Source organism: Gnatocerus cornutus, unplaced genomic scaffold (assembly GCF_029298725.1).
Source record: "Gnatocerus cornutus isolate USDA-ARS CGAHR unplaced genomic scaffold, icGnaCorn1.1 ctg00000023.1, whole genome shotgun sequence".
Taxonomy (NCBI): Eukaryota; Metazoa; Arthropoda; class Insecta; order Coleoptera; family Tenebrionidae; genus Gnatocerus; species Gnatocerus cornutus.
Genome location: NW_028275375.1, coordinates 3,649,948 through 3,671,484, shown reverse-complemented (window position 1 = coordinate 3,671,484; position 21,537 = coordinate 3,649,948). Strand labels below are relative to the sequence as shown.

General features: G+C 32.5%; 1 protein-coding gene across 2 annotated transcripts in view; it reads left to right on the top strand.

The window, feature by feature from the left end:
- The first annotated feature begins 4,028 nt into the window (after positions 1-4,028).
- Positions 4,029-21,537, top strand: part of LOC148166434 (neuroglobin-like) — a 61,792-nt gene continuing 44,283 nt past the window's right edge. The window contains exons 1-2 of one of the 2 annotated variants that reach the window (XM_088049085.1): positions 4,029-4,146; positions 16,666-17,034. In XM_088049085.1, coding sequence (XP_087905211.1) covers positions 16,844-17,034 — 191 coding nt within the window. In that variant the 5' untranslated portion in view covers positions 4,029-4,146; positions 16,666-16,843. Of the gene's footprint in view, positions 4,147-14,935; positions 17,035-21,537 lie in introns of those variants that run through there. The other variant, XM_088049086.1, reaches the window with a different exon arrangement.

The window sequence follows — 21,537 nt, the reverse complement described above, 5'->3', positions numbered from 1 at the left end:
CGACGGTAATTATCCATGAGAACGGAGCTGATCTTACAGGCGAAATGGGAAATATTGGAATTTTTGGCTCGTCTTTCAAATAAAAATTTCTAGAATCCGTCTCTGTTGCTCAAAAAAATTGAGATTTGGGACAGAGAATAAACAAGTCAAAAATGGAAATTTCTACAAATTTCATTGCTTTAGCATCAAAACTATCAAAATTACACGTCTGAATAGAAAATATTGGAAATTTTTGGCTCGTCTTCAAAATGAAAATTTCTAAAATCCGTCTCTGTTACTCAAAAAAACTGAGATTTGGAGTAGACAATAAACAAGTTAAAAATGGAAATTTCTCCAAATTTCATTGCTTTAGCATCAAAACTAACAAAATTACACGTCTGAATAGAAAATGTTTGAAATTTTTGGCTCGTCTTCAAAATAAAAATTTCTAAAATCCGTCCCTGTTGTTCAAAAAAATTGAAATTTGGAGTAGGCAATAAACGAGTCAAAAATGGAAATTTCTATAAATTTTATTGCTTTAGCATCAAAATTATCAAAACTACACGTCTGAATAGCAAATGTTGGAAATTTTTGGCTCGTCTTCAAAATGAAAATTTCTAAAATCCGTCCCTGTTGCTCAAAATAACTGAGATTTGGAGTAGACAATAAACAAGTCAAAGATGGAAATTTCTCCAAATTTCATTGCTTTAGCATCAAAACTAACAAAATTACACGTTTGAATAGAAAATATTGGAAATTTTTGGCTCGTCTTCAAAATGAAATTTTCTAAAATCCGTCCCTGTTGCTCAAAAAAATTGAAATTTGGGACAGAGAATAAACAAGTCAAAAATAGTAATTTCTCCCAATTTCATTGCCTTAGCATTAAAACTGTCAAAATTACACGTCTGAATAGAAAATATTGGAAATTTCGTCTTCAAAATGAAAATTTCTAAAATCCGTCCCTGTTGTTCAAAAAAATTGAGATTTGGAGTAGACAATAAACAAGTCAAATATGGAAATTTCTCTAAATTTCATTGCTTTAGCATCAAAACTAACAAAATTACACGTCTGAATAGAAAATATTGTAAATTTTTGTCTCGTCTTCAAAATGAAAATTTCTAAAATCCGTCTCTGTTACTCAAAAAAACTGAGATTCGAAGTAGACAATAAACAAGTTAAAAATGGAAATTTCTCCAAATTTCATTGCTTTAGCATCAAAACTAACAAAATTACACGTCTGAATAGAAAATGTTTGAAATTTTTGGCTCGTCTTCAAAATAAAAATTTCTAAAATCCGTCCCTGTTGCTCAAAAAAATTGAAATTTGGAGTAGGCAATAAACGAGTCAAAAATGGAAATTTCTATAAATTTTATTGCTTTAGCATCAAAATTATCAAAACTACACGTCTGAATAGCAAATGTTGGAAATTTTTGGCTCGTCTTCAAAATGAAAATTTCTAAAATCCGTCCCTGTTGCTCAAAATAACTGAGATTTGGAGTAGACAATAAACAAGTCAAAACTGGAAATTTCTCCAAATTTCATTGCTTTAGCATCAAAACTAACAAAATTACACGTTTGAATAGAAAATATTGGAAATTTTTGGCTCGTCTTCAAAATGAAATTTTCTAAAATCCGTCCCTGTTGCTCAAAAAAATTGAAATTTGGGACAGAGAATAAACAAGTCAAAAATAATAATTTCTCCAAATTTTATTGCCTTAGCATTAAAACTGTCACAATTACACGTCCGAATAGAAAATATTAGAAATTTTTGGCTAGTCTAGAAAATGAAAATTTTTAAAATTTGTTTTTGTCGCTCCAAAGATTTGAAATTTGGAACAGAGAATAAACAGTTCAAAAATAGTAATCCCTCGAAATTTTATTGCCATAGCCTCAAAATTGTCAAAATTACACGTCCGAATGGAAAATATTAGAAATTTTTGGCTCGTCTTGAAAATGAGAATTCAACTCACCATAGATTCGACCAATAAGAGACATTTATTTTTTCAAATAAACCAATCACAGCAAACTTTTCTTGGAAATTTTCACTAGTGACAATTCCACGCGAAAATACCACGCGAGCTGTCAGTTGCTTGTCAGTTCGTTGAATTCTCATGACGAATATAACTCGGGAGCTCGAAATTGTGGGAAATTTTTCCTCCAGTACTCGTAGTTTGTTTCTCCGGACAATTGGCACTCGTTCGCTTCGCTCACTCGTGCAATTGATCGTCGAAAAAACTACTCGTCTGTCGGAAAAATTTCCGACAATTTCGAGCCCACTCGTTATATTACTTATGAAAATTTTTAAAATCCATTCCTGTCGCTCCAAAAATTTGAGATTTGCAATAGACAGTAAATAAGTCAAAAATAGAGAAACTAAAGAGTAAATTAAAGTTTTCAGTGAATTTCATCAATCAACATTCGCCCCCAAAACCCTTCGACAAAGACAATCTAAAGAAAAAACAAAAGAAGCGCCATTTGCAATGTTAGTTGCCTACTCTTTCCCCTTATTCCGCTAAAAAAAAAACAACGAAAAAACTCCAAAAAGGCATAAAAAACGTCACTTAAATTAATTAACTGAATTTAAATTACCAAAGCGATTTTAGAATGGCGATAAGGTTGCCGTGTCACATGAAAAACCAATTTTCGTCGAGTCATTAAAGCTACGCTCTACTTGTGCCACCTGTTAGTCGGACGTACAAGCAGATCTAGACAAAAACCTCATCAAAATGTTCGAAAATTTATTCACGAGAGCGCCTAAATATACAGGGTGATTCACATAACTTTACAAGTCTGGCAAACTCTAAAATTGACACTTCTTAATGTTTTTGAAAGAAGTTTCAGATGATTAACGTGTTATGGGTTGCATTTAAAGTTCGGCTGGGTGAAAAAGTTACGTGAATCACACTGTATATAAAACGGGCTACCAACATCTAAAATTGCAAAGACGCACTTTTATCGATCACTCTGTATTTACGATCGCAGCCAGCGTGTGACTAAGTGGCCACCCAAAATTGTGTTCAAATTTAGTTCTTTTGGGAAAACCGATCATTTTTGGTTCAATATAAAAGTATTTTTGAACTTTTAATTGCATCTCTATTTCCGATTTGAGCCTGAAACCTTCCTGCCCCCTCGCCACCGTGCAAAAACACATAAAACCAAACGTGCAATTCCTAGCTACTGCTTTTACACATACACCCACACACCCTTCTCAACACGACATCGATTACTCCAGAGCTTATTTTCCCGGCGGTCTTTGCAGAACCCTCACCTAAATATTTTAAGCTACCCTTAAATGATTATTATTGATTTCTGTCCTCAAATAGGTCAAAACCGTATGATGATAGATACAAAGGAAGTTAGGTCACGTCCCACTGATTAAGGAGAAATCAAAAATCTTTCATGATAACCGTGGTGAAATATGATAGTTTCGTTTCTTTATTGACTGAAGTTAAAGTAAATAGTTTAAGACGTCTTCCGCGTAACAAAATGATGAAAGATGGTCTCGGATGACGGGATTAAGAAGGCGAAACTGACGTCGTCGCCTCGGTTTTTTTTATACAAGGAGATTGTTTATTCAGGGTAGATGCACGTGTGGCAACGGATGAGTATTCCCAGGAACTTGTTTCATTAAATTTTGAAAAACAATGACTCGCCGGTTTAATATATTCGCGAAGATTTCATCTCATTATTTTTTCATTTCGCCTGTTTGTATCTCGGCTTTTTAATTTTAGTAGCAATAGCTGCACCGTGATATAATTAATGACTGCTTTTAGCATGAGCTATGTAATCTTCAGAACGAAAAAATTACGCGAAGACGAATATGAAGAGGTACGAATTGAAGAGCTTCGTTTTGATAGAATTAGAAGAGATTGTTTATTCTTGTGAAATGCAAAACCGTGTCAAATTCTTGCATATTAGCACAACCGGCCCAAACAATAACCGAATCAATATTTCACGTCCTAAGACCCTCTTCATCAAACGCTCTCGCAGTCGTCTGTAAATTGAAGAGCGCATGCGTTTCAGCCCGTTAGGACGCTGAATTTCAGTTGGACCTCAGCCTAGGTCGAGATAGGCAAGCCGCTGAAACGCCTATTCTGTCGCGGGTTGCCTAACACAAACAGTGTGTGAGGTTGCAGTGATTTCAATGATTTGGATTAAGATTTGACGGTTAGTTTGATGTTGTGACGCGATGCGGGCATTGGAAATGGAACCGGGACACTCCGGAGTTGAACGCAGTTCCATTTGCTTTGTCCGTGACTGTACTTTTTTAATAATCGATGTAATCAATTCGGATTAACGCCGGATCCCAATCTAATCCCATCCCGAAGAGAAACATTCTCATTTTCTTTCCGGTTTTCCCGTGCGGAAAGGCGTAAAAAATGGAAAAGATGACGTCGGACTTGAGGTTTCCTATTTATTATTCTTTTGGTGTTTGGATACGAGGTCTTCAACGCCGAGTACAAACTAAATACAAATGTTATTTCATCGAGTTGAGAGCTTCGAATTGACACAAGCCAGTTACCGCTAATGAAATACTTTGTACGTCCGCAGAAGGTTACACTTCGAAATTACTCAATTTTACTTACCTCCGAAGGATCAAATACTTTATTTCAGGTTGTCACTCAATTTGGAGGAAATTGGAAATAGATCCAAATGGAAAGGTCACCATTTGATTTATAACCACTTTTCTCTCCGAGTCCAAGGAATGCGAAGTACAAATTGCAGTCAAGGCATTTTAATATTACAAAAGCTCGCTTAGACGCCATTTTTTCTCCATTAAGAAAAAATTTTCACCTCCTGATTACACTGTTGATTCGTGCGCTCGTTTGCATCCGAATGCATTTGATGGCACACACGAACATCATTAGAATAAATGGCCAAAGTTTCAACGAACAATCTGCGAACCCGCTTGCTCACATTAGTTTAATTTAATTTAAAGCCGCTAAAACAATTTATTTGCCTCTTCTGAAAACTATCGTTTTTATTTTCCAACAGTTGCATTATGGATGGACAGAATGGCACATTTGTCATTCTTCACTTTTACACCTTCAAATCGATAAAGTTTGAATTTAAGAGTTCTGTAAGTTTTATTAACGGCTACAATGACTTGTATGAAGTGAGAAAATATTGTCCAAAAGTGCTTTACGGACGGTGTCCGCCACTTTATGGACTCTAATGTTGTTTACGATGGAATTTATTTGATGGTTGCAATTATTGCTACAAACTGGCTAAACACTGAATTCTGAGGCCGAAAATAGTTTTTTTCAAAATTCTAAAATATCAAAAAACTTCAATACTCAATAGTAATTTGGATGAAAAGGCCGAAAAAATGTTTTTTGGAAGACTGAAGACAAGGCGGAGCCGAGTCGTAGCAACACGAAGATATTTTTAGATGCATAAATCCACACTATTTTTTTAGGTCAACAAAATTTAAAAAACAAAAAAAATAAGTTTGATTTGGTGACTTTTATTCTTCAAGGTTGCTTCTCTAGTAATTGTGTTGAAATTAAAAAATTCTAACTTTTTTTGAAGGACTTCAGTAGACTACCGTTGATGACAACAAAAAATATTTAATTTCTTTTTTAGAGGCCTTAAAACTGTCAAAATTACACGTCCAAATGGAAAATATTATTGGCTCGTCTTAAAAATGAAAATTTTTAAAATCCGTTCCTGTCACTCAAAAAATTTGAAATTCGGAACAGAATAAACAAGTCAAAAATAGTAATTTCTCTAAATTTTATTGTCTAAGCATTAAAACTGTCAAAATTACACGTCTGAATAGAAAATGTTGGAAATTTTTGACTCGTCTTAAAAATGAAAATTTTTAAAATCCGTCCCTGTCACTCAAAAAATTTGAAAAACGAAAGACGCCAAACGTCATTTTTTGGCCTAATTTATCTGTCTGCAAAAACGTTAAAAAAGGACGGCGGCTTAAAAAAGTTTTAGATAACACGAGTGCTGGAAAGGACGAGTGCTTTTATAGTATATTATCTAACAAGTTTAATAAATGTCTTTTTAGTCACGAGTTTATTTAGACACGAGAGTAGCGAGTGTTTAGGGAAGTCTATAAACGTGTTACATATTATACTTTTTCTACAAACTCAAAACCTAAAGCGCCACTTTACTCACGAGTGTCGCAATGTTACTTTTTAGCTTCACTAAAACGACAACTTAAAACGGCATTGTAAATACGAGTTAAAGAAAGTTTATTTATTCTTATTATCTAAAAGTATCTAAAATACAGTTTTTGCGGACTAATTCTTGCTGTTTACGGACGAGGCGTAGTTACAAACAAAATTTTTTAGTTAAAGCTACCGAAAACAGAAACCTTATTTGGGATTGAGTCCGAGAAAGACTTATTTTGGGGACTCAAACGAGTCCGTAAAACAGATATTTTTGGCAGCGTTTAGTAAAAACGAGTTTTTTGGTGGTATTTTTTCTAATTTACATTTCGTTTTCAACCGTTTTTTATGTTGCTATGATAACAAAACTATTAACGTACCTAATATTGAAACGCTCTTATTAACGCACTCAAAACAATCTTTTTGAATTTCCTTTTACGAATTGCTGAAAATAGTACCTAAGGAAAAGCAATTTTCACCCAAGATCTTAATTTTCTAAAATTTTCTCTAGAGCTTTTCGTTGTTAGTATAATCAGCCGGTTTTTCCTACGATGGTATCGATAACTTGTTGAAAAGCAGCAATTTCACCCCAAAAGGTAATCTTTTGTTTTGGAACAACCCTTGATGCGTGTCGATTGCCAGAACCTTGCGTGACTTGCATTGGCGAGATCGATAATACTGAGGTGTTCCAATCACTTATTTTCGAAAATATTTCTTCCGGTGTTGACAATAAAGCATCGAACTTTAAAGGCGACGGAGTTGGAAAAGTGCAGCATCTGGATGGAGGATCAACTTTGTACAGGGTGGTCCACGATGATATATTAAAAATATACTGTTCTATTTGAAATAAAAAAGTTCTTTTTCTTCATAGGAACCGAAAATTAACTGTCCTCAAATCGCACCCTGTATATAATTTTACCAATAAAAGTGGCGGTTTTGAACTACACTTTTTTGCTCACATGTAAATAATTTAAAAAAAGGAAAATATTTTTGAAATGGTACAATTTGGATGTAAAATCCAGAATATACAGGGTCCGGCAACACTTGTGTCCACCCCCAAAATCGTCTTTGATTTTAAAGTTACAATTTTGAAAATTTGCACACGCTTAAAGTTGACAAAGCTCTTTTATCACGGTTTGGTTGGCGTCGCGACGTCTAAGAAATATAATTTTTAGCGATTTTCGAGTTTTTGCGGAAATATTCGCGAACTCAATTTTTTTTCAACATAACTGTGATACAAATATCTGAGTTTTTATTTTAAATCTAAAGCAAATTGTGTTTAAAATTTGCGAAAAAAACTGTTTTATCAAGTTAGTTTTCAAAATTCTGACAGCGCAGCGGCAAACTACGTTTACACCAAAATTTCACAAGTCTCTTCATTCACTCTTATAGAGGTTAATTTTGATTAACACGGGCATGTTGCACTTTATGAACACCAGAAATCGTTAATTAACATCGACAAAGCGACAATTTCACCAAGTAAGACTTTTGTTACAATCTAAAGCGAGCCAAAGGATAGATGTCATTTGTGACACAAGATGTTGACAGGTGGGTGTAAACGTAGTTCCCAATTTTGACGTAATGAAATTGAAAACTAACTTGATAAAACAGCATTTTTTTCTCAAATGTTGAAGACAATTTGCATTGAATCTAAAATGACAACTGAGATATTTTTAACACATGTATATTGAAAAAAAATTAAATTAGGGGTTGATATCACAAACCCTCACAATTAACTAAAAATTACATTTTTAAGGCGTCGCGACGCCAAAACTATCAGTGATAAAAACAAATTTTTGCGTCAGCTTCTAGAGCTTTGTCAACTTTGAGCGTTTGCAAATTTTCAAAATTTAATCTTTAAAATTAAAGACAATTTTGGGGGTGGACACAAGTGTTGCCGGTCCCTGTATACATATATGGGGTGTTTCAAATTCTAAATTCACGTTTTTATCATTTTTGTATTTTGAGAAAAATGCCGAATAAATTTTTTGTGAATCACCCTGTACAACCAAATTACATTAGAACCTCGGTAATCTGATTTAATTGCGATCAAGTTTTGTTCGCATTAAAGAGGTGCTACTGTAAAGAGAAAAATTCGTCGAAAATATCTCTTAGAATCATCCGAATATTATCAGTTAACGAACAAAAAATCGATTGGCGATAGATATACAGTTCATTGGGGACTTTTTTAATCAACAGAAGCGAATAAAGCTTCATTAGACCGATTGTTCTCGTAAAGACCGGCAGTAATAAAATTAAGTGTGTCGACAAATATAGTTTCGATGTATTCTATAAGTTAGTTCTGTCGAAATCCTAATTACACGTTACCTTTTTGCTGCAAACAAGGCTATTAAAAGGGCCTCCATCCCTACTCGCCTTAGTAATTAGAGTTGAGGTCAGGTCAAAATACAAAAGTTTAAATTAGATCTGGGAACTTTCAACGCGACATATCTTTGATAAAAATTTAACTTTGATTAGGTTTAAATGAATGCCCAATTAACGGGTTGTGCTTAGTTTTTTCCGCCTTCGTGGTAGCTAGAAGATTCAGGTTCCTTAATTTACATTTCCCTGCTGTTTTCAAAGAATCCGTTTCGATCAAAATGCAAAAGACTACCTCTCACTATGCAAATAATTCTTCCGGAACTAGGAAAACCGTCGCAAATATTAAAATGTTTGTGTCTATTTCAATGGATCGATTTGTCCATACATACATTACTTGCCCCTTTAATGGAATTCGGCGGCTTTTCAGGAGCTTCCCGGAAAAATAAGAGAACGAGAAGGAAGGCCGAAGTCTTGTGTGACGCTTATTGATTTATCTTTTCCTAATCCTTTGTATCCTTTCGAAATATTAGATTGCGTTGTCGTTGTAGTGGCTCGATGCGGTTCTTTGTGCTCCTCGTTTCGCTTCTTTCTATCTTTTTGTCGAATTTCTAATGAACAGACTTTTTGAGGGTCCATAAATTGAAAGGTCAAACATAGAATTGTAGCTTCCTTTCGCGTATTTACCTGCAAATTGCAGCGCTTTTCTGAAAATTTATTTTTATCGAAAGTTAGCACAAACACGACGAGTACTTGGAGCGTAGGTAATGTTTACATTGAATCAACATGTTCTGTTATAAATACAGATTGCCCGATTCTAATTCGACCCTCTTACTATGTAAACATTGGAACTGAAAATACCGCCGGTCTAGAATCGATCGCTTGAAAAATTCCAGATTTCTTATACAGTGTATTGAAATTAATTTAGACACTCTGTAAAACAACGAATATTAAGTCTTCTAACGGGCGGAGCGTGATCGTTCACGCCATCCTCATTTCGTAAGCTTTTATCGAAGCCATAAATCAAGATGTAGACTTTCAGGTTTCCTGGTAAAACCCTTTCGCTTTTTCCTACGTTGAACTTTAATTTTGAAAAAGAAGGAATGAAAAGAAAACTCTCACGGAATTGCTCCGGGTTGCATCGATTCTGGGCGTAATCTAGCGTCTCATGAGGAGTCTAGGCATTTCGGGAAAGGCCGCAGTTTTCTAATTAAGACTTTCGTTCTTATTCTTATACTTTCTGTTCTCGTCTTTGATTTTGAGCATCATTTGAGTTAATTACATTCAAGAATTCAAAAAATGAAAAAGAGAAAGAAAAAAATTATAAAACTATCGAAAAAATGCGGGAAGATTCGGAAATCTTACTATTTTTAATCAATAAAATCTGAATAATCTCGAAGAGAAATTTTTACCATCACAGGATTTAAGTATTTTTTTAGTTTTCAGGATTTTTTGAAATGTTTGATTTTTTTAAATAAAAAAAAAATTAAGGGCTGCAGCTCTGATAATTTTGACATCACCGCATCAAATTTTGGAAGGTTGGTAATCTGGAATTGGTTATTAACTGTGTAAAATTGCAAAATTGTTTGTTAAACAGGATACATTTTAGAATTTTTCATTCTATAGCTGAACCGAAATTTTCTAAGAAAATATATTAGAGCTTGTAACTCTGGTAAATTTTACGCCACAGCAATCAAATTTGTAGAGGTTAATAATTTTGATTTATTCACTAACTGAGCCAAATTTCAAAATTATAGAGCAAAAGTGACTCAATTTAGAATTTTTTTTTTTGAGTAAATCGAAAATGGAAAACAATTTTTATTAACTCTGCTAATTTTAATACCACAGAAATCAAATTTGGTGAAGTTGGTAGTCTGGAGTTACTTATTGACTGGCTTTAATTGCAAATTTATAGGTCAAGCAAGATAAATTTTTGATTTTTTTTATTCTGAAAAGGCACTCAAAATTAAAAAAAAGAAAAATAACAAATTAGACTTAATAACTTAGCAGGTTGGTAACTTGGAGTTGCTTATTAAACAAGACAAATTTTGAAATTTTTTGTTGAACCGAAAATTTCCCAACTCTGAAACTTTGGTAATTTTAACGCCAGAACAATAAAATTTTAAGAGGTTGGTAACATGAAGTTGGTTATTGAATGCGCCAAATTTCAAAATTGAAGATTAAAGAGGTCAAATTTTGGAATTTTTTATTCTGAAGATAAACCCAAAATTTCCAAAAAGAAATAAAGACTTTGAAACTCTGCCAGAGCAGTCAAATTTGGTGAGGTTATCAACTCAGACCTATTGACTTATTGCGCCGAATTTGAAAATTATAGAGCATAAGCAATTTAATTTAGAAATTTTTACATTTGAGTGAAATAAAATTACAAAAAAATTTAATAAGAGTTTTAACTCTGTGAATTTTGGTGCCAACGAAACTAAATTTGGTAGGTTTACTAATATTGACCTGCTTATTAATTAAGCGTACTAAATTTGAAAATTATACATAGGCCAAAAAAAACAATATTTAAAAAAATTATATCCATAACTTTTGGAAACAATTTAGGGGTTGTAACTGGTAATTTTAAAGTCGCAGCAGTAAAATTTTGGAAGGTTGGTAATCAAGTGTTGCTTATTAACTGTGTCAAATTGGAAAAGTCAAACAAGATACATTTTGAATTTTTTTATTCTGAAGATGAACCAAAATTTTCCAAGAAAAATTGGTATAGCTTGGAATTCTCGTAATTTTCACGCCATAATAATCAAATTTGAGGAGCATAGTTATTTAGGTTGATCTAATAAATTGAACTAAATTTCAAAACTATCGGACCGAAGCGATTTTATGTAGAAATTTATGTAGAAACCAAAAACTGGAAACAATTTTTATTAAGGGTCGTAACTCAGGTAATTTCGATGCTAAAGCAACTAAATTTGACATCTTTACTATTATTACTCTGCTTATTAATTATGCTAAACTGCAAAATTATACATAGACCAGAAGAGGCAATATAAAAAAAAATATTTGAAGATGAATAGAAAAATTTTTAAACAAAATTTTAGGGGTTGTGACTCGGGCAATTTTAACATCACAGCAGTTAAATTTCAAAATTATAAGTCAAACAAGATACATTTTGGATTTGTATCCTCTGAAAATGAACCGAAATTGACCAAAAAAAATTATTTAGTTTGTAACTTTGGAAATTTTCATTTCGCAGGAATCAAATTTTAGGAGGGGACTGATTTAGATTTAGTTACTAATTGAGCCAAATTTAAAAATTATAGAGCAGAAATGATTCAATTTAGAAATTTTTTGAATGAACCGAAGGCTGTTATTAGCCAAAATTCCTAATTTTTGATTTTTTAAAATCCCTCTAATTTCTCAAAGTTTTTTTGAGGTTTTCCAAGACTCTTAAACGGGTTTATTGCTTGAATTGAATTTTTATAAAAAAAATATGTTTGAAGCTTCTCTAGATGTCTAGATTATTGAGTATTCTCTAACTTTCTTTATTATTCTCTGGGGTTCTATGAGTTTTTAATAGCTCCTTTAATCCATAAATTTGCTGGAATTCTTCTTAGAAAATTAAGGTTTTTTAGTAACACAGAACACAATTCTTGGATACAAATTTTTAAAGCATTTTTTGGTCGAAATATACCCTTATATTCCTAAATTATAATGTATCAAGCTTCAATATAAGGTAAGAGATCCATTAAACTTAATTTACTTCAGCCCAGCATTTGCGAACGGTCACTACTGTCAAGAAACTAGCATTAATCATTTCTAATTAAAACTCTCTATTTTGAGCCGGCTAAAATTCTTTTAATTTCTCTAATACTTTTATTCCAAATAACCCCCTAGGATCTAACTAACTGTATCTAAACTTTAACGCAAAGTTAATATAAAGTCACCTCCAAGGAAGAGCCTTATCTTCTAATTAACATTCACCGTGTCGCTTATATTTATACGAATCTAATTAAATTCCCGACAGTACGTAGTTTATGCGTCACAGTAACATCATTGATTGAAGACAGTTTACGCACATTTACCACCATTATAATTACATACATGCAATTCAGACAAACAGAAATGCGCGTATGACGTCAATTTTCTTCGATTTTCCACCAATTTACCATTGTGTCAATAGTAGAGTGTTCTCAGGCGTACAGAGTGAGTGCCATACAATCGAAGTGACCATAAATCATTGAAAATTAATTCGCATTTATTGCGCCGTGTCTTTAATTATTGTTTTTGTTTCGCATTCTTCTCAACTTGTCGTTTTTTCGTTGGGAAAATTAAAACTGTTGCGATTGGCATCCGGGAGAAATTACAGAATTAAAACTTCATAGAATACTACACACTAATCGATAAACCGCTTAATTATTAACAAACATTTCTCCGCTTGATGCGAAGGATATTACGGATTGCGAACGTCTAAGCATGCGTCTCTATAGATTTGCTTACTAAATACCGGCATCGATTGGCTATTATTCTCACTAGATTAGTGTCATTCTCCGGTGATAAATCGCTGCTTATTTTCCCTTCAACTCAGTACAGTTTATTCACAATATTTTCTATACAATCTTCTCTTCGATTTTAATTTAACGACTCCGCCACGTCAGTCGTGCATGCATTTTTCATTGCACTTTTTGAATGAATGCTGAAGACTAGTCGTCTATTGACTAGTCAATACAAATTTGAGTCAATTTCTTGCTAATTACAATAGTTGTGTGATGTTTCTCATGATTTAAACATCTTGTAGCTGCTGGAAAACTACAGAGTGATCAATTTTATTATTTATCTAGTCGAACTTGACGTTATAATGTTAAATAATTGACAGATATTTGAGAACGAGACACCATTTTATTATATGGGAGTATTTTTTGTTTATTTATTTTCTTTAAATACCAAAAATACGATTTTTCAAATATCTCAGAAGTAAGCAAAATTCGGATTTCAAAAGTTGGTTTGCAGATGGTGGAATTGGCAAAATTAATAAAGATTGAATATTAGATGAGGCTTTTGTTTGAGAAAAAAGAAACAAAGAAATAGTCACAGAATTAAGGTTTTTTTTTAAATTCTGCAAATATAATTCTGCAATTTTGGCTTCTAAGCAAGTCTAATGTGGTCTAAATAGCTGAAATTTCGTTAAATGGGCCCCTTCTCTTGTATACATATATTCCGTCTCTCTAAACACTAAAAAGACAGTTTTTAAAAATATCCACAGAACTACGAAAAATACGATTTTTCAAAGTTACGAAAATTTGGTGAAGGCGCCCTCGTTGTTTTTTCAAAATGATGTTTCTTCTATTTTCTTTACGAAATGTGCAGTCATTTCTTCTCAATTTAGAAATGACAAATTTTTAAATTTATTTTAACAGAATTGAGGAAAATACGAATTTTTGAAATTAGTGCAAAAATGGTGGAGGCTCCCAAATTGATATTTTCAAATTATTTTTCTATTTCTTTATAACGCGCGAATTTTAAGAGATGTGCCTATTTTATTGTGGATTTCATCGGTTTAAACACAGACATAAGAAATTTTTTAAACATTCACAGAATTACGAATTCTAATATTTTTAAATAGCAGTCTCTCAAATTGTTATTTCTAATTTTTTTTTCTTCTTTATAAAGCATGGATTCTAAGAAAAATAGCCATTTTCGTGTAAATTTTGTTTGTTCAAATGCATAAAGCAGAATTCATAGAGTTACAAAAATAATAATTTATTTAGAAGTATTAAGAACGGACACTTTACCGATCGAAGACAATTGTTTGGAGGAGGAGCGCAGCGACGACTCCAATTATTGTCTGAGATCGGTATAGTCCTTAACGTTTGTGATGCTTATAATATTTTTTGCACGATAGACAAATTTCGATTATTTTTATAAAACTAAAAATGTTACAAATAATTGACAATAATTGTGCTTCAAAAATTCCTGAAAAGTCAAAATTTCGGTCTGAGAATGGATATAAATCCTTCATTTTTAATGACTATTTTTAAATTTTTACTTACCGTTCTAGAACGGTAAGTAAATTTTGTACTTACCGTTTTGTTTATCTTGGTAACCAGTAAACTCAACTTACTGTTCCAACAGCAGGCGCGGTAACTAAGCAAAATTGTTCTATCGTGCAAAAAATGTATTACTATTTTCGATTTTAATTTAACAACTTTACCACGTTACTCGTGCATGCATTTTTTATAGCACTTTTTAAATGATTTAAGAAGAGTTGCACTAGTCAATAAATTTTGGAAAAAAATCTACTGGAAAACTGGAAAGGTCATCTCAGATTCGGATTCAGAGATATTCTTAAAAAAAAATTAGTTTTTCTTTCTTCTTCTTTTCTTACTGGCAAACTTATGGAATTGCGAAAGTGTGTTTTAGAATGCCAATTGAATGACCTTTCGGACGACCCATAAACTCATTGCTAGAGTTAGTCATTCTATTGATATTTTTGAAAAACTGAGCTGAAGTCCCAAAAAAAATTTTTTTTTTGTAATTTTTATTTGCACTTTTTCATATAACTCTATAATTATTATACCGATTTGTCATTATTATGCATTCTTGAAAAGACTGAAATTTTGCCTTTCTGACGCTCTGACAAATGCATTGCTATTTCTTCTCGTTTAGAAGTTACAGGGCAAAAACCATTCAGAGGTTTTTCAAAAAATTATATTTTTTTTTAATTTTTTAGCAATTTTATAAAAAAGTACCTACAAAATCGCAACTTCTAAACAAATATTAAGTTTAAAAATGATTTTTCCGACCACCACTATAAAATATGTCACATTTCATACAGTTTTCTCGTAGTGAAAATTTAAAATTAAAATTAAAGATGAACGAAGCGCATACCCGTGTGCAATGAAAAATTTGAGATCTCTGATTGGCCGACAACTGTGTGTTTTTATATTGCACACAGGTTGACGCAGATCGGGCATTATCGGTATCTAACTTTCAAAAAATAAAATATTAACTCTGCGATTTTTGTGGTCGTCGGAAAAATATCGTGTACAACACGTGTTGAAAATTCGATTTCACACTCGTTTGCTTAAGCCACTCGCCTACGGCTCGTGGCTCAATTCTGCAAAACCCGTGTGAAATCTTCCATTTTCAACACTTGTTATACAATATACTATTAATGCTAACACATGCCAGAAAACTTTTTAATGCTGAAGAGTTCTCAGTTTGCTTATGAACCAAAAATAATATTAAAGGGTGGAAATTGAAATTTTCTGAGAAACACAATGGAAAACTATAAATACTCGCCGATCTGTTGGGAAAGTTAGTACAAAATGAGGAGGTAGATGTCACTGAAATTATTTTTTTATGTACATCTTTACTAGAGCTTTTTTTCGGGAAATCTGGTTGACGTAAATTTTACCTGAGGCGAAAAAATGATCAAAACTGATACGAAAATGCCTTCAAAATTATTTAAATTATAAACAGTTTGATCAACACTTTTTTAACAGTTGCTGCATATTTTGATCTATGATCTTCCATTCTGACCTATGAAATCATATTTAGAAACGCAAAATTTTTAAAAATAAACAAAACGTGATGTTCTTTGTCCTGTAACTTTTAAATTAAAAGAGACAATAATGTGTTTAACACCGCAATAGAATGCAGAGATCTCAACCTTTATTATGAAGTAATATAATAAAAAAACAAACTACCTACTCAAGAGTTCTATGCAAAAAAAGTATGCAAAAACTACCTCCTCCGGCGACTTCTGTATAGTTCTCTCAAAGCTTAATTAATTAATTACCTTTTCAACGATGTATTTTAAAGTTTCAAGATTCTGCAAGTTGTTAACCAAAACTTATTCCACAAATATCTAACCTGATGGAGCAAAACGACTTCGTATTCAGAATCAGAAGGCAATTGTACCTTCCACTTTCCTCCAGTTCAAATTTCGTCGAAAATTTGTTAACTAGTGTAATTAATCGAAGAAATTAGTTTACCTCTGAGAGAACATTACTTTCATTCCTGCAAGTACTTGTAGGAGTCACCTTTCAGAGGAAGGAAATTACGCCGAGACGCTCAATCGATCTCAGACCTGTTTACGCATTTTTGCAATCGCTGAAGGAGAAATAGGAGTGTCTTCATTTGGATGAGAATATTCTCCTTTTGTTTTTTCGAGGGAGGAAATCGATGCGGCTACGTTTGAGACGTCATCTTTTCCATTGAAAACGAGCCACTCTGTATATTGTATCTTTTGGAGTTTCGTGCTACGTCATTCGTATAATTTCAGCTCGTTGCCTTATTAAACAAACAATAAGTAATTTATAAAAGGAGTTGTAATAGGCAGTACATAGTGTAAATAGAAAGTTAACATCATTGTGTTAATACCATCAGTGTTGTGATGAAAACTGATAAACGTAGTGTTTCGTTATAACGTCGTGTGTGCTCAGAAGGCTGGCTGTACAACGATGGGGTGCGAGCTGGGAAAATTGGCGTCCAGTGGTGGATCGGGGAATAACCGGAAACCGGATGAGATTGCTCCACCTGCGACTGTTGATCCTAGATTGCCTCTCACTGCCAAGCAGAAATACAACATGTTGGCGTCGTGGAAGGGGATCAGCAGGGCTATGGAGTCTACAGGGGTTTGCATGTTTCTAAAGTGAGTAGGATTGCATGTTCGATGTTTAGAATCTACCATCGCCGACTCCATCTTATACCAAGCCTGTTCAATAGCTTCCGAGATCTGTTCCCGCGAAGTAGGCCATGAGTACGTGAGGCGTGCGTACACTAGCGCCACTCTCGACAATTTCTTGAAACACAGTTCTGGCATTTTTTGATTTTTAATTATATATTTCTGATTACTAGCCGTTTCCGCGAAGAGAATGATCTGTTTTCTTTATGGAAGTTCGGAGAAATCGCTTTCCTTGCATTCCAGATGCCGTAATTTTTGATGAATTTAACCGACATACCTAACCTATCATCACTTCAACTTTCAAAGTGACGGAAATGTCACCAAAATGAAAGAATTATCACCAGAATTTGATACGTTTTTTCGTCGTTGGGGTCGCTGGCGTATGTACGGCGATGACCTTGAGGGAACTTTTTGCAAAGGGGAGAAATCAAAATTGAACAGGCTTGGTATAAGATGAAGTCGGCGATGAATCTACTTAGTCTTACTATAAATAAAGCGCGCTCTTTAGTTACATCTAAGAAAAGACCAGTTTTATGTACTCTTTATTGAGTTAACACCGTTCTCGTCGTGAGAAGAACTGCTTAGCAATCTGCAACACATCTTTAAAATGTTCTCAAGAAAAAACTTTAGTTTTATATGCAATATTTTTTTTGTAAATTCCTTCTCTTTAAGAACCAAAATCATGAATTTTTAAATTTGTTTTGAATTTGAAATTGCTGCCAACATGCTGGAGGCTGCTAATCTGATAGTTCCAAATTATTTTTCTATTTCTTTATATTTTAAGAGATTTGCCTATTTTCTTGTGGATTTCAGTGGTTTTGAACACATATTATATGGAATTTTTCAAATATTTACAGAATTACGAATTTTTTGATTTTTAAATACTACAAAAAGGGGACTTTTGAATAAAGTGTTAAAGTGCACTAAAACACAAATTATACGTCTATTTACTAGTGAATTTTTTCTTTTTAAACACCAAAAAGGCGATTTTTTAAAATATCCTCAGAACCAAACAAAATACGGATTTTTTTACTTGCTCTCGAATTAGCAATTCAGTTTTTCAAATTGTTATTTCTAAATTATTTTTCTTTTTTATAAAGCATGGATTTTAAGAAAAGCGGACATTTTCTTGTCCGTTTCATTTGTTTAAATATACAGGGTGATTTTTTTAAAACGGCAGGCGTTGTAGAATTTTTATTTATGAATCGATTTCAAAAATTTAAAAAGCAAATTAAATGGTTTTTAATTTACTATAAACTGATGATTTTAAAAATTTTCTAAATGTCTTAGTATCTTTTGTGCGATACTCAACTTTCTTATTTTAAATTGGAACCCATATTTTTTTTTTCATAATTTGGAAGATATTAATTTTCTTGATTCAGAAATGTGCAATATGTTCTACTTCTACCAAAAATATTTAAAAAAAATATATCAAAATTGAAAAAAAATAAGCAATAAAAGTTAATAAAATCTATTGCATGGTGTCAAATAAAAGAATGCCGTTATTGTAATGTCAAAAAGCAGCAAATAATAGAAAGGATCGGCATTTTTTTTTTGAAATTATTAATAACAAAAGACAATAATAATTAGAAATCAGAAAAAACAACTACCTAATTTAATTAAAATGCTGTTGAAACGCCATCCCGTTTTTTTCATTGCACAATTGACACCATGCACCTAGATTTTATTAACTTTCATTGCCTAAATTTTTTCATTTTGATTTTTTTTTTAATATTTTTTGTAAAAGTAGAACATATTACACATTTCTGAATCAAGAAAATTAATATCTTCTAAATTATGAAAAAAAAAATATGGGTGTCAATTTAAAATAAGAAAGTTGAGTATCGCCCAAAAGATACTAAAACATTTAGAAAAATTTTAAAATCACCAGTTTATAGTAAATTAAAAACCATTTAATTTGTTTTTTAAATTTTTGAAATCGGTTCATAAATAAAAATTCTACAACGCCTGCCGTTTTAAAAAAATCACCCTGTAGAAACAAAGAATTTCCGAATTATTTACAGAAGTACGAATATGTTAGATTGGAAAGTGTTTGTCTAATCTGGGCTCTATTTCCCTTAAATCCGGCTTATTTCTTTTAGTTTTTTTCTCTAAACATTAAAAACGATAAATAACAATAAACAAAGAAAATAATTATCAATGAAAGTAAAAACAAAATGACTTGAACTTGAATCTTCAATTGTATTGAAGTAAATTCTTCAATGAACAAAAAAAATTTAAATTTCTTTACAAGTTAAAACACTTCAATTTTATTAAGTGCGTCTGTTTTTAAGTGTATTTTTTCTTTATAAACTAATATCCACAAAATCAAGCAAAATACGGATTTTTATATTTGCTTCAGAAGTAGTAAAGTCTCTGAATTTGTTATTTCTAAATTATTTTTCTTCTTTTTTATAAAGGATAGATTTTAAGAAAAGCGGCCATTTCCTTCATTTGTGTCGATTTCATTTGTTTAAATGTAGAAACCAAGAATTTCTAAAATATGTACGGAATTCCAAATATGTAAGTATTAAGATTTTTTTTATCCCGCAAGAATGGAGGATGTCTAATCTGGGCTTCATTTGCCTTAAATCCGGCTCTTTTTTGTATTTTTTTTCTCTAAGCATTAAAAACGATAGATATAATACCAAATAAAGTAAAAAAAAATGTTATGACTTGAACTTAAATATTCAATTTTTTGTAAATTCTTCAATAAACAAAAAAAAATAATTCTTTTACAAGTTTTTACAACAAGCGCTTTTCAAATTTTGTTGTCGGTAATGACGTCATTAGGCAAAGGAGCTCTGGTAAAATGTAAGAATTTGAGTACTTACTTTACCATTATGTCTCTAAAACCTCGAAAATTGAAAATTTGCATACCAGCTTTCCATAAAAAAATATAACATCGTAGTTGGCGTTGAAAACCAGTGAAGATGTGCAGCCTCTTAATGATTTTTAATTGTACGTACTGATGCAAGAAACTTCAACTGTCAAAATTTGACAGTGGTAACAGTTGTCATCAGATTCTTTACATGCTTTTAAAACAGCCTCAGCCATAAATAAATTGTTATTTCTGAATTATTATTTTTCTAATTCTTTAAAAAGCGCGAATTCTGAGAGATGTGCCCATTTTTTTGTAGATTTTGTGGGGTTAAACACAGACAGAAAGAATTTTTCAAATATTCACAGAATTACGAATTCTAAAAGACTTTTAAATAGCGAAGTATCTCAAATTTTTATTTTTAAATTATTTTGCAATTTTTTATAAAGCACGAATTTTAAGAAATGTGCTCATTTTTTGTGGTTTTCATTGGTTTAAGCGCAGGCATAAGAAACTTACGAATTATAAGATTTTTTGAAATTCAACTCCAAACATGCGATTTTTCAAAATATTTGCAGAATTAAGCAAAGTACGAATTTTTATATTTGCTCCAGAATTAGCAAAGTCTCTCAAACTGTTTTTTCTATGAGCGTCTGTCTAATCTGGGCTCCATTTCCCTTAAATCTTAAATCAGTTATCTTCAAATTTTTTGCATCTTTTTAAAGCAGTTTCAACCATAAATAAAATGCGCTCTTTAGTTACATCTAAGAAAAGTCCAGTTTTATGCACTCTTTATTGAGTTAACACCAATAAGCTCGACTACTCCTTCGCGTCCTCGTCGTCGAAGAAGTACTTGCCGAGCTGCTTAGCAATCTGCAACACATCTCTAATCTCCTCCGCATTCCGTGGCAGTAAATCATTCAACTTCAAAATGTTCTCAAGAAAAGGACAATCCTCCTCTTGAGCGCACTCTTCTTTCCCCATTTCCTTCAAATCATCTAAAACTTCGCGAAACATTTTAAGTAATCCGTCTAGCACTGTATCGAGTTTCGGGAAAATCAAATCGTAATTACTTTTCTTTTTAAATACACCTCGGATCATGCAGCCGGCGTTTCCCTCGCAGGATTTCAGCAAATCTTGATTTGCAAACATTACAGGACCAAAAACTGGTTTTAGAAGACGAGGCAAAGTTGTGTGGAAGTCGCGGGAACGCTTGTTGAAGGCTTTCATTAAAAGAGTTACTTCTTTGGGGAGATCGATATTTTGATTATTGGGGAGAGACTGGGGTAACATGTTAAACGAAGGGGAGGAAAAATTGCTCAAATCTTGGAAGGGATTAACTAATGGGAGATTAAGGCCTGGATAAGGGGGACATTCGTAGAAATCCACACATTTTTTTGTGGCGTTGTCGTAGAATTTTGTTAAGGGGCAGTCGCAATTGACATACGAAGAGAAAGTTAGACCTTCTTCGGGACATGGAATGCACACTATAAATTCAATAATAATAAATAATAAATAGAAGTGAAAATAGCAACACTTACAAGAGTTGGTCCTTTTGGAAACAAACAGAATTATTAACAGTGTGGAGAATTTCCTAAGCATGGTGTCAAAAATGAGAATTTCTTGTTCACGCCTGGTGTTGATAAATC